The 13018-nt window shown below is 39.5% G+C and overlaps 1 protein-coding gene across 1 annotated transcript; it reads left to right on the top strand.

The window, feature by feature from the left end:
• Positions 1-1113: 1113 nt before the first annotated feature.
• LOC137370299 (elongation factor 1-alpha-like) lies at positions 1114-12582 on the top strand. Its single transcript, XM_068032678.1, has 7 exons — positions 1114-1257; positions 1494-1673; positions 2072-2368; positions 4119-4269; positions 8689-8945; positions 9881-10115; positions 12470-12582. Exons 1-7 carry the CDS (start codon positions 1114-1116, stop codon positions 12580-12582), a joined length of 1377 nt encoding a protein of 458 aa, XP_067888779.1.
• The last annotated feature ends 436 nt before the right edge of the window (positions 12583-13018 follow it).

The following is a 13018-nucleotide window of genomic DNA, read 5'->3' as shown; positions in this document are numbered from 1 at the left end:
TGGAACTGTACATTGTGTATTTACCTACTGTACTATTCATTGACAACTCTGCACAGGTACAATTCCAGTGAGCTATATAATCTCCATAAATTTACTCGAAGTTTTTCACAAGGGAAAATGTATGTTTGAGATCAAACTACTTACTTTACCAACTTACCTACTTAGTCTTATTACTCTAAACACTAAGCTTTAACCTAGGAAGGAGTAAATACTAACCTTTGAATCAGCTTGTGTTTTTGATGTGAAGGATACCAATAAGTCAGGTGATTATATTTAAGTCCTCTGGCATTTTATATCCTACTTTTCTTAAATAGAACACTTATATTAAATTTCTTTTTGGTCTATGGTCCTGCTTACTTCGCAGACAGTTACAGGAAACTCATTCTCCCCAAAGAGTCTGTTTAATCCCTTTTCAATCTTTTAAATGAAATTAGTTCTCTGTTAGGTCAAAAACTATTTCTGTTTTAAAACACAATTACAACACATCCATTTTTCCCAAAGCTCTTTTAAAACGAATTAAATTTATTATTTCAAAAGAAAACAAAAGTCAGTAAATACATATTTTTAAACTTAAAATGTTTTCTTCACCCCACTATTGTATTCGGTGTCAAATTTTGTTGAGAATAGTTCCTTACATATTACATTAAAGGTTGTAAATGCAAGTTGTTGCTTATAATTAATGGCAAGTGTAAGATAAAGTTAATGGTTCTGTAGAGTGTAAACAAACCACATCCAGTTGAAATAAATTAAAATGTTAATTGTTTGAATCTTTAACTTTTTTTTTATTATCTTGCTTCGTACAAGCCGATATTGGACACCACGAGATGTGATCAATCTCCATCAGAAAAGGAGACAGCTAATAACATGAAATCTACCATTAATATGAGGGAACCAGGTCAATCAGCAACAACATTTCAAATTAAATGTTTCAATAAAGCAAGTGGGTGAGTTCTGGTTCCCTTGTTATTGACATCCTTTATCATAACAGATCGATTAGTGTGTGGTGTCTCCACGTGCAGTCTCACGTTCATTGCTGGGCCCTAGTGTTTGATTCAGTTATAAAAACTCGATGGAAACAACATACAACCGTTTGTTTTTCTCAAAACTACAAAGATGGGGAAAGAAAAAACTCATATCAATCTTGTAATCATTGGCCATGTAGATTCTGGTAAATCTACTACAACAGGCCATCTTATTTATAAATGTGGTGGCATTGAACAGCGAGCTATAGAAAAACTGGAACAAGCAGCAGTTCAGGTGGGATTGTATTTATAACTTCCCCGAACGTGTTTTTGTGGGGGATTATTTTTCTATTTTAAACGCATAATCCAATGGTATTTTTCTTAAGCTTGTTCTAAATTTTAGATGCATATTGTTAATACAACTATAACAAAGTTTCTAAACAATTTAAAAATAACTTTATCCTCTCCGGAAAACTGGAAAGCATTCGTACTCTTTAAACTTACTAATATGCTTTCAAATTATTTCTACAGATCGGGAAAGGCTCTTTCAAATACGCCTGGGTCTTGGATAAACTGAAGGCTGAACGGGAAAGGGGCATCACAATAGATATTTCACTCTGGAAATTTCATACCCAAAGATATTACTTCACTATAATCGATGCTCCCGGTCATCGAGACTTCATCAAAAACATGCTCACTGGAACATCCCAGGTACAAGCTCAACGTTAAACTTGAATTTAAATCTCTGAAGTTCAAAAGCTATCTTAACACTTTAAGGATTCTTAAACCAGGCTAGATGAAGGGTTATGGGATTTTCTTTCCGGCGAATTAAAGAAAACTGTAGTTAAGCACTGAATTCTAGTTTACTTTTTAATAGCCTTAACGTCTGTTCACAGCATTTTCTACTTTAATGTTTCAGGTCTAACACTTTCACTCAAACAATGTCTTTTTTTTTTAGCTTCCCTTTCCCGCTGTAAGCTCTGGTTAAAGAAACCCTAGTTTACTTTTTTTACCTGTCTGGAAGGGACGCATTGCGACCGTTTGATATCGTGTTAATGTCCTTTGTTTTAAGAAGTGGTCTGGTGACTTTACCATTTTGTTCTTTGCAGGCTGACGTTGCTCTTCTTGTTGTCTCGGCTGCCCTGGGTGAGTTTGAAGCTGGGATCTCTAGGTCAGGTCAGACGCGGGAACATGCTCTCTTAGCCTTCACGCTCGGAGTGAAACAACTCATCGTTTGCGTCAATAAGATGGATGTAACTCAACCGCCATATAGCCAGAGAAGGTTCGAGGAAGTGATGAAGAATGTGACTATTTATATCCGGAAGATCGGTTATAATATATCGAGTGTCCCTTTCATCCCCATCTCCGGTTGGAATGGGGAGAACATGCTGGCTCCTAGTTCCAGGGTAGGTATTTCTACCTCAACTATGGTGGGTATCTGTTTAAACAAGCAAACCTTAATTACTGGAAGCAGGAGCTTTATTTCTAGTAACTATCTTTTTTTTTCGTTCATGGGATGTGGGTGTTGCTGGCTAAGCCAGCATTGTCACCCATGAGAAGGTGGTGGTGAGCTGTCCTGAAACGCTGCAGTCCTTGAGGTGTAAATACATCCACAGTGCTGCTGGGAAGAGTTCCAGGATTTTGATCCAGTGACTGAAAGAACAGCGATTTATAGTTCCAAGTCAGGATGGTGAGACTTGGAGGGGAACTTGTGGTGGTGGTCCCATGCATCCTTTATCCTTCTAGGTGGTAGAGATTGTTGGAAGATGTTGTCTAAGGAGCCTTGGTGCATTGTTGCATTATATCTTGTAGATAATGTGTGCTGCTGCTGTGTTGGTGGAGGTGGTGGATGGGGTGTGAATTAAGCAGGCTGCTTTGTCCTGGATGGTATCTAGCTTTGATAGAGCTGCACCCATCCAGGCAAGTGGAGAGTATTCCATCACACTACTGACCTCTACCTTGTAGATGGTGGACAGGTTTTGGGGAGTTGGGAGGTGAGTAACTCGCTGCAGGAGTCCTAGCCTCTGACCTGCTCTTGTAGCCAAAGGATTTATATGGCTACTCCAGTTCAGTTTCTGGTCAATGGTATCCCCAGGATGATAATGGGGGATTCAATGATGGTAATGCCATTGAATGTCAAGGGGAGATTGTTAGATTCTCTCTTGTTGGAGATGGTCGTTGCCTGGCACTTGTGTGGGGCAAATAACAGCCCAAGCCTGGGTATTGTACAGGTCTTGCTGCATTTTGACAGACTGCTTCAGTATCTGAGTTGTGAATGGTGCTGAACATTGTGTAATCATCAGTGAACATCCCCACTTCTGACCTTTATGATTTGAAGGAAGGTCATTGAAGCAGCTGTGGATGGTTGGGCCTAGAACACTGCCCTGAGGAGCTCCTGAAGCTGAGATGATTGACCTCCAACAACCACAACCATCTTCCTTTGCACTAGGTACAACTCTAACAGCAGAGATTCCCATTTGACTCCAGTTTTGCTAGGGCTCTTTGATGCCATACTCTATCAAATGCTGCCTTAATGTCACTCTCTCCACACCTCAAGTTCAGCTTTTTTGTTCATGTTTGAACCAAGGCTGTGATGAGGTCAGGAGCTGAGTGGCCCTGGCAGAATCCAAACTGAGCATCATATTGCTAAGCAAGTGCTGCTTGATAGCACTGTCGATGATTCCATCACTTTACTGATTTGAGTGAGTAGACTGGGGCAGTGGTTGGACTTGTCTTGCTTTTTGTGTATAAGACATACTTGGGCAATTTTCCATATTGCTGGGCAGATGTCAGTGTTGTAGCTGTACTGGAATAGCTTGACTAGGGGAACAGCATGTTCTGGAGAACAGGTCTTCAGTACTATTGCTGGAATGTCAGGGCCTAGTGCCTTCATAAAATGAGATTTGAGTCTTGATCTAATAGCAGCTGTTTTCTCCACCCCCCCCCCCCCCCCCCCCCCACCCACCCCCAAAATCCATTCTAATTCCTGCCTCCATGTTTTGGTATAGACAATATCTAAGGTGCCAGAAACTTTGATCATGTCTGACTTGGTCAATTTTATATGGCTTTTATAATTTGAGCAGGTTTTTAAAGGCTTACACTTCTGTAAATGTTGGTTAAAAGTTATAAAATGAAATTGTACTGACCCATTTGTAGATGCCATGGTTTAAAGGATGGAAGATAAAACGGCGAGAAGGACATACAAGTGGCCATACACTGTTAGAAGTGCTGGACTCTATCCTTCCTCCTGGACGATCCTTAAACAAACCCCTGCGTTTGCCTCTGCAAGATGTCTACAAGATTGGAGGTAAACTGTGCATGGCTTGATCTGGATACAGTTTAACTCTGAATAGTGAATTTAGTCTTTGGCTCATTCTTAAGAACTAACAAATACTTACAATAGTGAAATAGTGTTGCAGATTTCTAGCACTGAACTATGTTGCTTTTATTTACAATAGTGCCTCCACATCAAGTACTTTATTGGCTGTAACACTCTTAGGATGGCTAGATGTTGGAACCATAAAAATACAGCACAGAAGGAGGCCATTCAGCTTGTCATTTCTGTGCCAGCCAAAAAAACTAACTGCCCAATCTAATTCCACCTTCCAGCACCTGCTCCATAGCCTTGCAGGTTACAGCACTTCAGGTATATGTCCAGTACCTTAGAAGGGTTGAGGGTTTCTGCCTCCACCATTCCTGGCAGTGAATTCCAGGTAGTCAGCACCCTTAGTGAAAAAGTTTCTTTCCTCTAATCCTTCTACCAATCACCTTAAATCTGTGCCTCCTGGTAATTGACTTTTCTGCTAGAGGAAACTGGTCTTTCCTGTCTACACTCTCCAAGCCCCTCATAAATTTTGTTCTGAAAGCTTGAAGCTGTGAAGTTTCTACACCTGAGTATTGTGACATTTAATAGCTTTCAGACCTCTGCTGTCCTGAAGAGTGTTCCAGCCAATTAACTACTTTGAAGTGGGAACACTATTGTAATAACATGATCTGCAATTTGTGTTTAGCAAGGTGTCTCAAATAGAAATATAAAGATTTGCTCTATCTGACTTAGACTGGGACTAGACTTAGACTTGGTGCAAGGATAAATAAAGCAGTCATTTCTTTATACTCCATACAGTTGGCATTTAAACTGCAGGCACAAATTCAACTTGGAGGATGTGGCATGGTAGTCATTACTGAGACAGTTGCAAGATGGTCAAGCCTGGAAACTGGTTTTAAAACGTGGGGAAAATGGTAGAGGGGAGTAGCCTTAGTGATAAATTTCTTCAATAAAGGGATGAGGTGAGCAGTTAGTGGAGGCTGAGTAGGATTTAAGAATGTAGTAGAGTTGTGTATGGCCTCTGGCAGCAGTGAAGTGACAAGATTGCATAAATGCAGAGATTATGCATGTAGCAAAAGCCATGGGGATTTTAACTTGCATGTAGACTGGGTTAAGCAGACATTCACATGTCTAACAGTGAATGGTGTCTTGCATTGTCTGCAACAATACATTGGATTTAGTTCAGTACAGGATACTGACACCCAGCTCTACCTTCACTGTCTAAATTGTTAAATTGCTTACCCAATATCAAATGAGCAGAAATTTCTAATTAAAACATTCCTTATTTTATCTAGTCCCTGCCATAAATGCCACTAGCTATCAACTCCATGCCTCTTCCTGATAGAGGCTGAATCAGACTATTGGCAACCCTGGTATCCCAAGAGGAACTTCCAATGACGTATCCACACCATCACAAAGACTACCTATTTCTACTTATACCCCAACTCTACCCCTTTTCTCAGCTCGTGTTGAAACCCTCATCCATGCCTTTGTAATTTCCTAAACTTGACTATTCTAATGCAATTCTGGTTGGCCTCTCATTCATTCTACCCTCAGTAAACTTGCTCATCCCAAACTCTGCCTATGTCATAACTAACAAAATCCCATTCACCATCACCCCTGTACTTGCTGCCCTATGGTACATCCTGGTTAAGCAACCCCTCAGATTTAAAATTCTCATTCTTTTCAAATCCTTTATGGCTGTGCACCTAGTCATTCTGGTCTGATCATTCCTGATTCTAATTGCTGCATTATTGGTGGCTGTGCCTTCAACTATGTAGACCCTGAGCTGAAATTCCCTGCCTAAACCCCTCTGCCCCTCCATCTTTTCTCCAAGATGCTCTACCTTTGTCCAAGCTTTTGGCTGCCTGTCCTCTTATCTGACTCATAACATTAAAAACATAAATAGGAGCAAAAGTAGGCCATTCAGACCTCAAGCCTGCCCTGCCATTCAATAACATCTTGGCTGATCTGCTCCAGACATCAACTCCTTGATATTTCAAAAATCCATTTACCCCTCTAAATACTTTCAGTGATCTTGCCTCCACAACTCTCTGGGGTAGAGAATTCCAGACATTCACTACTGTTGGGAAATTGCTTCATCTGTTTTTAAATGTGTCCCCTTATTCTGTAATCAAAGCAAAATACTGTGGATGCTGGAAATCTGAAATAAAAACAAGAAATGCTGGAACCACTCAGCAGGTCTGGCAGCATCTGTGGAAAGAGAAGCAGAGTTAACGTTTCAGGTCAGTGACCCTTCTTTGGAAGGGTCCGAAGGGTCACTGACCCAAAATGTTAACACTGCTTCCCTTTATTCTGTAACTATGTCCCCTAGTTTAGATTCCCCCACTAGTGGAAACTTTTCAACATCTACCCTATCAAGCCCCTCAAAATCTCTTGCGTTTCAGTAAGATCACCCCTCATTCTCCTAAACCCTAATGCATAAAGGCCTAACCTGTTTAGATGGTCTTGATAAGTCAACCCCTTCATCCCAGGAATCAGTCTAGTGAATCTCTTTTGAACTGCCTCCAATGCCAGTATATCATAAATACAGGGACCAAAACTGTACACAGTACTCCAGATGCAGCCTCAAAACACCCTAAGTTGAGAAGACTTCCCTACTTTAAAACTCCAACTCCTCAGCAATAAAGATCAAAATTTTATTTGCCTCAATTACTTGCTGCACCTGCATGCTAACTGTTTCATGCACAAGAACAATCATCCCTCTGCCACTTTTTTGCATTCTCTATTTAAATAAGTCTGCCTTTTGATTCTTCCTACCAAAATGAATGACCCCTCTTCCTACATTAGATTCCATCTGCCAAGTTTTTGCCAACTCAACCTATCTACATCCCCTTGCAGATTCCTTGTCATCACAACATGCCCTCTCTCCTATTTTTGTATCATTGGCAAATATGGATGTATTACACTCTGCCCCCTCATTAATAGTAAATAGAGGCCCTAGGACTGATCCTTGTGGCATTCCACTAATTGGCTTTCCAACCTGAAAAAGACCCATTAATCCCAACTGTCTTCTGTGTTAACCAATCCTTAATCTGTGCTAATACATTACCCCCAATACCATGAGCTCCTATCTTGTGCAATAATCTTTCATGTGTCACCTTTATAGAATGCTGCCTTGAAATTTAAAGGCATTACATCTACTGGTTCCCCTTTATCAACACTGCTTGTTATACCCTCAGACCTCTAGCAAATTTGTCAAACATGATTTCCCTTAACAAAACCATGTTGACTCATTGCATTAAGCTTTTCTAAATGTCCTATTTCTTCCTTAATAATGGACTCTAGCATTTTCCCAACAATTGATATTAGGCTGACTGGCCTATAGTTTTCTGTTTTTTGTCTCCCTCCCTTGAACAAGGGTGTCAGATTAGCTCATGTCCAATTTTACTTTAATGCTCCTATGAAGTGCATTTTTATACATTAAAGATACTATTCCCTCAAACACTGGCTAAAGTTGAAGCTCATGGATTTGAAGGTAAATTTAAAGGAAATTGAGCAGCAAGAGACCAGAGTAGGGGTAACAGTTAGATACTGTAATGGGCAGCATATGACTAGTGGTGTCCTTCAAGGCTCTGATCAACTATTCACCATTTTCACTTGTGGGATAGAAAACTTCATCCCAAATTTGATACAAGGAGGCATTGTAAGCAGTGTAGATGGAAGCTTAAAATTAAACTCTAGCAAATGGATTTGTATGTAGGCAAATGTGAGGAATTCCCCAAAGTGGTATTTTCTAAATAGTGAAAACTAGAAACCATGGAGGTCAAAGACCTGTGGGTCCAGCTACAAAGATCATTAACATGTACAGAAATTGATCAAAAGGCTAATAGAATGCTGGCTTTTCTATTTGAGGACTAGAATACAAAGGGAGCACATGGAGAACTGCTCACCACACCTTTTGGAAAGATATTTTTGGCCTTGGTGAGTGCAGTCTACCATTTCTAGAATGGTACCTAGATTTTATGGGTTAGATTGAGATTACACTGGGTTTTTTCCTGGACTTTAGAAGTTTAAGGGGTGATTTGATTAGGTTTGAGTATTAAGGAAAAAAATTTCTTTACTGGATTAAAGGCAGTCAACCAATTAGAGTTGGACCTTTTTCAGAAGTGAAATTTGGAAACCTTTCTACATAGGGTGGTAACAGTTAGGAACACTCCTGCAAATGGCAACTGATGCTACTTGTAAATCCAAGTTGATTTGGCAAAGCTATTAAGGGATATAGGGCAAAGGAAGGCATTAGGCCCACAGATCAACCATGATCTCACGAATAGGTTTGGGCCTAAATTGCCTACACCTAATCTGCTTAGGTATGTTGATTTTGAAACCTCTTTTATAGATGTTACTAACATGTTTTAATTGAAAATTGCAATACTTTAGGCATTGGCACAGTCCCTGTTGGTAGAGTAGAAACTGGAGTCCTGAAGCCTGGTAATATAGTGACCTTTGCTCCTGTGAACTTGACAGCTGAAGTGAAATCAATTGAGATGCACCATGAACCTGTTGCTGAAGCCTTCCCTGGCTTCAATGTGGGTTTCAACATTAAAAATATATCTGTGAAGGCACTTCGTCGTGGTAATGTGGCTGGGAATTGCAGAAACGATCCACCAACTGAGACCAACCACTTCACTGCACAGGTTTGTAACTACATTTTCTTTGAAAAATAATTGAGATGAACCTCCTTCATTGGAGAATGTAGATTAGGGTGTCTAAGTCTAAATTTCAATGAAGTTGAGGGGGAAAAGTAGGAGACTGACCTCTAAATTCAATAGAGAATGTACACTGCATTTGGAACCTGGATATGTTTGAGATGAAATAATTAAACTAGAGCTGTGGGACTGTAACTGAAGCTAGAGACATTAGATTACTAACTTTTTTTCAATTCCCAACACATTTTGGAACTAATTCAAATTCCAATGGACTTGAGTTCTTGAGTCTTCAGAAAGAAATGAAGCAAATGGTTATGAAAATTGAGGTAAAGAATTTTGCTTGATAAAGGTATTCTGATTTGCAAAAAACAATGAAAATACATTTCACATGACCATAAATGGTGAGAGATTGAACAACTGCATTGAGGATATGCAGTCTGAAGTATGCTACCTGATGAGATCATCAATGATTAGCAGAGGATTCTGCAGGTAATGAAAAATGTAACTATCTGCCGCAGAAGATAAGACCGCATAATTGTGGTGGGAAACCTAAAGGACTTGAGCATGTGTTGCCTTTAGTTCTGATAAAAGGTCACTGACCTTAAACATCACTTTTCTCTCCAGGGATGCTGCCTGACCTGAGTATCTCCAACATCCATAATACTTCTGTATTGCTGTTCAGTTGCCTTAACTGCATTATCACATTTGTAACTTTTGCAAGCTGCCAAACTGGTTTCTGAAAGATTTACATCCTTCTGTTGGGAAATAAAATGTGTTGTGGAGCCTAGTACTTTTCACTTGGAATTACTGCCGTGCTTCCATTAAACTTCTAACTCGGGCTAAACATATGGTTTCAAAATTAATGGACAAAATAAGTGCCTATTAAATAACATAACTAAGTTATACAAGATTCTCCTTTGCAGATAATTGTCCTCAATCATCCAGGCTATATCAAGGTTGGTTATTCTCCAGTGGTAGATTGCCATACTGCCCATATTACTTGCAGGCTTTCTGAGTTTAAGGAAAGGCTTGACCGACGTTCTGGACAAAAGCTAGAGGATAATCCTGTGGTCTTGAAATCTGGAGATGCCGCCACAGTAGAATTTGTTCCAATCAAACCACTCTGTGTTGAAACTTTCTTTGAATATCCACCTCTTGGTAAGTACTATAGTTCAATTTGCCTCCAGTAAAGGCATTTGTAAATTTCACACTAGAAATGCCTTTTTTTGTTTTGCAGTAGCTTTAAGCTGGGTACCAAAAACACTAGCAAATCTGAGTTCAAAAGTTGTGCTAAGGATGATGGGGTGCTATATTTTGAAGTAACTCCATTGTATCCTCCACATAACCAGCTAGCAAAGTCAACAACTAGCTCTTACTGAAATGGAATTCAGATTAATTCAAAATCCAAGAAGCTGCCAGAGTTTTGAGTTTCAAACTTGTACCAGTTCTAGTCCTATGGAGGAAACTTCAATTTCCAGAGAAAATACTACATCCACTATCTGAATAGCATCCCTTTACTGAACCTACATTTTGTTGCATCCTGGTTGAGACAGGACAATTGTGCTTTAGTTTGTACAAACTGATCCAAGATTAAATTAATTTTTGCTACATAGAATTGGTTTGCAGCATTTGGAACTTATTTTTTTTAATCAAGTATTTCACTTGTCAACAGCTCTAATTAAAAGATACTAGTTTGGCTTCAGCTGAAGCCAATTGTCCAGTTCTGGGCACTGCACTTTAGGAAAAATGAGGACATTGGAGAGTACAGAAAAGATTCAGAGAATGGTTCCAGGGATGAGGAATTTCAGTTCAGATAAATTGGAGAAGTAAGGACTTTTTTCCTGAGGTGATTTTGGTAGAAGTATTCCAAATGGAAGTCTGGACATGATAGAGAATAAGGGGGCACAGATTTTAAAGTCTTGGGTAAGAAGTAAAATTGACATGAATCTGTCATGCAGCAAGTAGCTCAAAGTCTGGAATGCATTGCCTGAACGTGGTGGAAGAAGCTTCAATTGAAGCATTCAAAAAGTAATTGGACACTTATGAAAAGGAGGAATGTGCAGGGTTATGGAGAGAAGGCAAGGGAATGGAACTGAGGAAGCTGCTCTTTCTGAGCCAGTGCAGACATGATGGACCACATGGCCTGACTTCTGTAGAAGTATTGTGCAATAAGCAAATGCTGACAAGCTGGGTAATCACTTGCATTAAGTTTACAATGAAGTTGATAGATACTTTCTCAGTTTATTCTAAACTATATTCTAGATTTGAACTTCCATCTTGGCTGTTAAATTGCCTTTTTAGTTGCATAAACTGATCCTTGGGCTTGTCAAGAGTGTAATGCTGGATAAGTATTTTTGTAGTGTGGATCCAAACCTGAATTCGTAAGGTTGTCTGAACATCAAAAAAAAACTTGCAGAAAGGAGTATTTCATATTCCTGGATTTTGTGCAGTCAACAGTAAACTTGCTGTTAATAGCAATTGCATTACCAAGACTTTCCATGGGAGAGCCAAAACTGCCTAACCAGCTCTGCAGGGAGATGGACTGGAAGAGGGCAAGCAACTGTGTGACTCTTCAACCAATCTGAACTCTTGCATTTACTGGTTTAGAAACTCCTTGTTTTACATTCAATATTAGAATATTGAGGGGGAAAAAGATGGAATTTTAACATTTGTAAACTCCTTGAATTTACTTCAATGAGGTTGCCAGGCAGTACTTGAGGCCTAACATAAGTAGATATCTTTGTAGGTAAAACTTTTCATCTACATGCAATATGAATGCAGAGTCTGAGCTAATGTAGCTAAGTTTGTGGAGGAGCAGTGCAATTGCCACCAACTTCTTGACTTCCACATTTAACCGATCATGTGCAGATGCTGGAATTTGGTCTGACTTATTCAGTGAGTGCTGATTAGTTTCACCATTATTCTTGTCACAATCCAGGCTGATGCAAGCTTCTCTAATCTTGTCAGCTGTGGGTCAGTGATGGCACTCCAATCCAAAGACTTGTACACCATTTAGGCTGTGCAGTACTGAACTGATGGATGTTATCTTTTTTAAATGAGATGTTAAACAGAGTCCCCATCTGCCTTTAAATCCTGTGCCACTATTGAGTTGGGGTGGGGGTGTTTAGTTTAGTGCCCTAGCCAGTATTTATCCCTCCACCAACATCACTAAAACAGATAAAAGCAAAGTGCTGTAAATGCTCAGCAGTCAGATACTGTCAGACCCAAGTATTTCCCACAGTTTTTAATTCTAGTATTTTGCTTTCACTAAAAAAAAATGATCTGGTCATTTGGTACCTTGTGTGCATACTGGCTGCCACAGTTCCTTCAGTATTGTGGAAAATTTTTTTGTCATGAAAGGGGCTGGATAAATGTATGTTTCTTGAGCTTTTTTGTTCTAACTTTCCTGATTAGTCCTGAAATGGAGTGTAGTCTGACCAGTGCATTCTAAAGCTTCAGTTTGCTTTGTCTGTCTTTTTACACTGACTCAATCCAATTGTTACCTCTTGCAGGTCGTTTTGCTGCACGTGATTTAAAGCAGACTGTTGCTGTTGGGGTTATTAAATCGGTGGATAAAGCTTCAAGTGCCAAGAAGCTGATGCAGAAGCCAGTTAAAGTGTTCTAAATGGCATAATTTAGTCAAAAGCAAACAGTAGCAATCTTGAATTTTGGTTGGTTATACTTCAGTACAAGTCGTTTTTTTTTTTGCACTGTAGTTGTAGTGTTCCAACTGTTTGCTAGAACCAATAATAAACTTGTGCATGTGATATGTAGTGGGTAAACATGACTTTCATTTAATGCTTAATTTGGAAATGTTACAGCTAACTTGAAGCACATCTGTAGTGTTACCAAAAGTTACATTTGGGGTGTAAGAATGGGAATTTTGCCATCAATTCAATCGTGGCTTATCTATTACTCAATTCCATCTAATCCCTTAATCTGAAGACAAATTGCTACTTGAGGGTAAATTAGTATCCGAGGCTTTCAAGGAAGATTGAGCTAGGGTTCAAGGCAAGTATTGTCCCTACTGTTTCCCTTTAAAGGAACTAATTCAGAACCCA

The sequence above is a fragment of the Heterodontus francisci genome, chromosome 5 (genome assembly GCF_036365525.1).
Source record: "Heterodontus francisci isolate sHetFra1 chromosome 5, sHetFra1.hap1, whole genome shotgun sequence".
In the NCBI taxonomy this organism is placed as follows: Eukaryota; Metazoa; Chordata; class Chondrichthyes; order Heterodontiformes; family Heterodontidae; genus Heterodontus; species Heterodontus francisci.
This window is presented reverse-complemented; position numbering and strand designations above follow the sequence as displayed.

Excerpts from the sequence above, each read along its gene's own strand:
- LOC137370299 (XM_068032678.1), top strand. The coding sequence starts at position 1,114 with ATGGGGAAAGAAAAAACTCATATCAATCTTGTAATCATTGGCCATGTA. Across the intron at positions 4,270-8,688 it reads AGATGTCTACAAGATTGGAG|GCATTGGCACAGTCCCTGTT; the intron begins GTAAACTGTGCA and ends GCAATACTTTAG. Across the intron at positions 10,116-12,469 it reads CTTTGAATATCCACCTCTTG|GTCGTTTTGCTGCACGTGAT; the intron begins GTAAGTACTATA and ends TACCTCTTGCAG.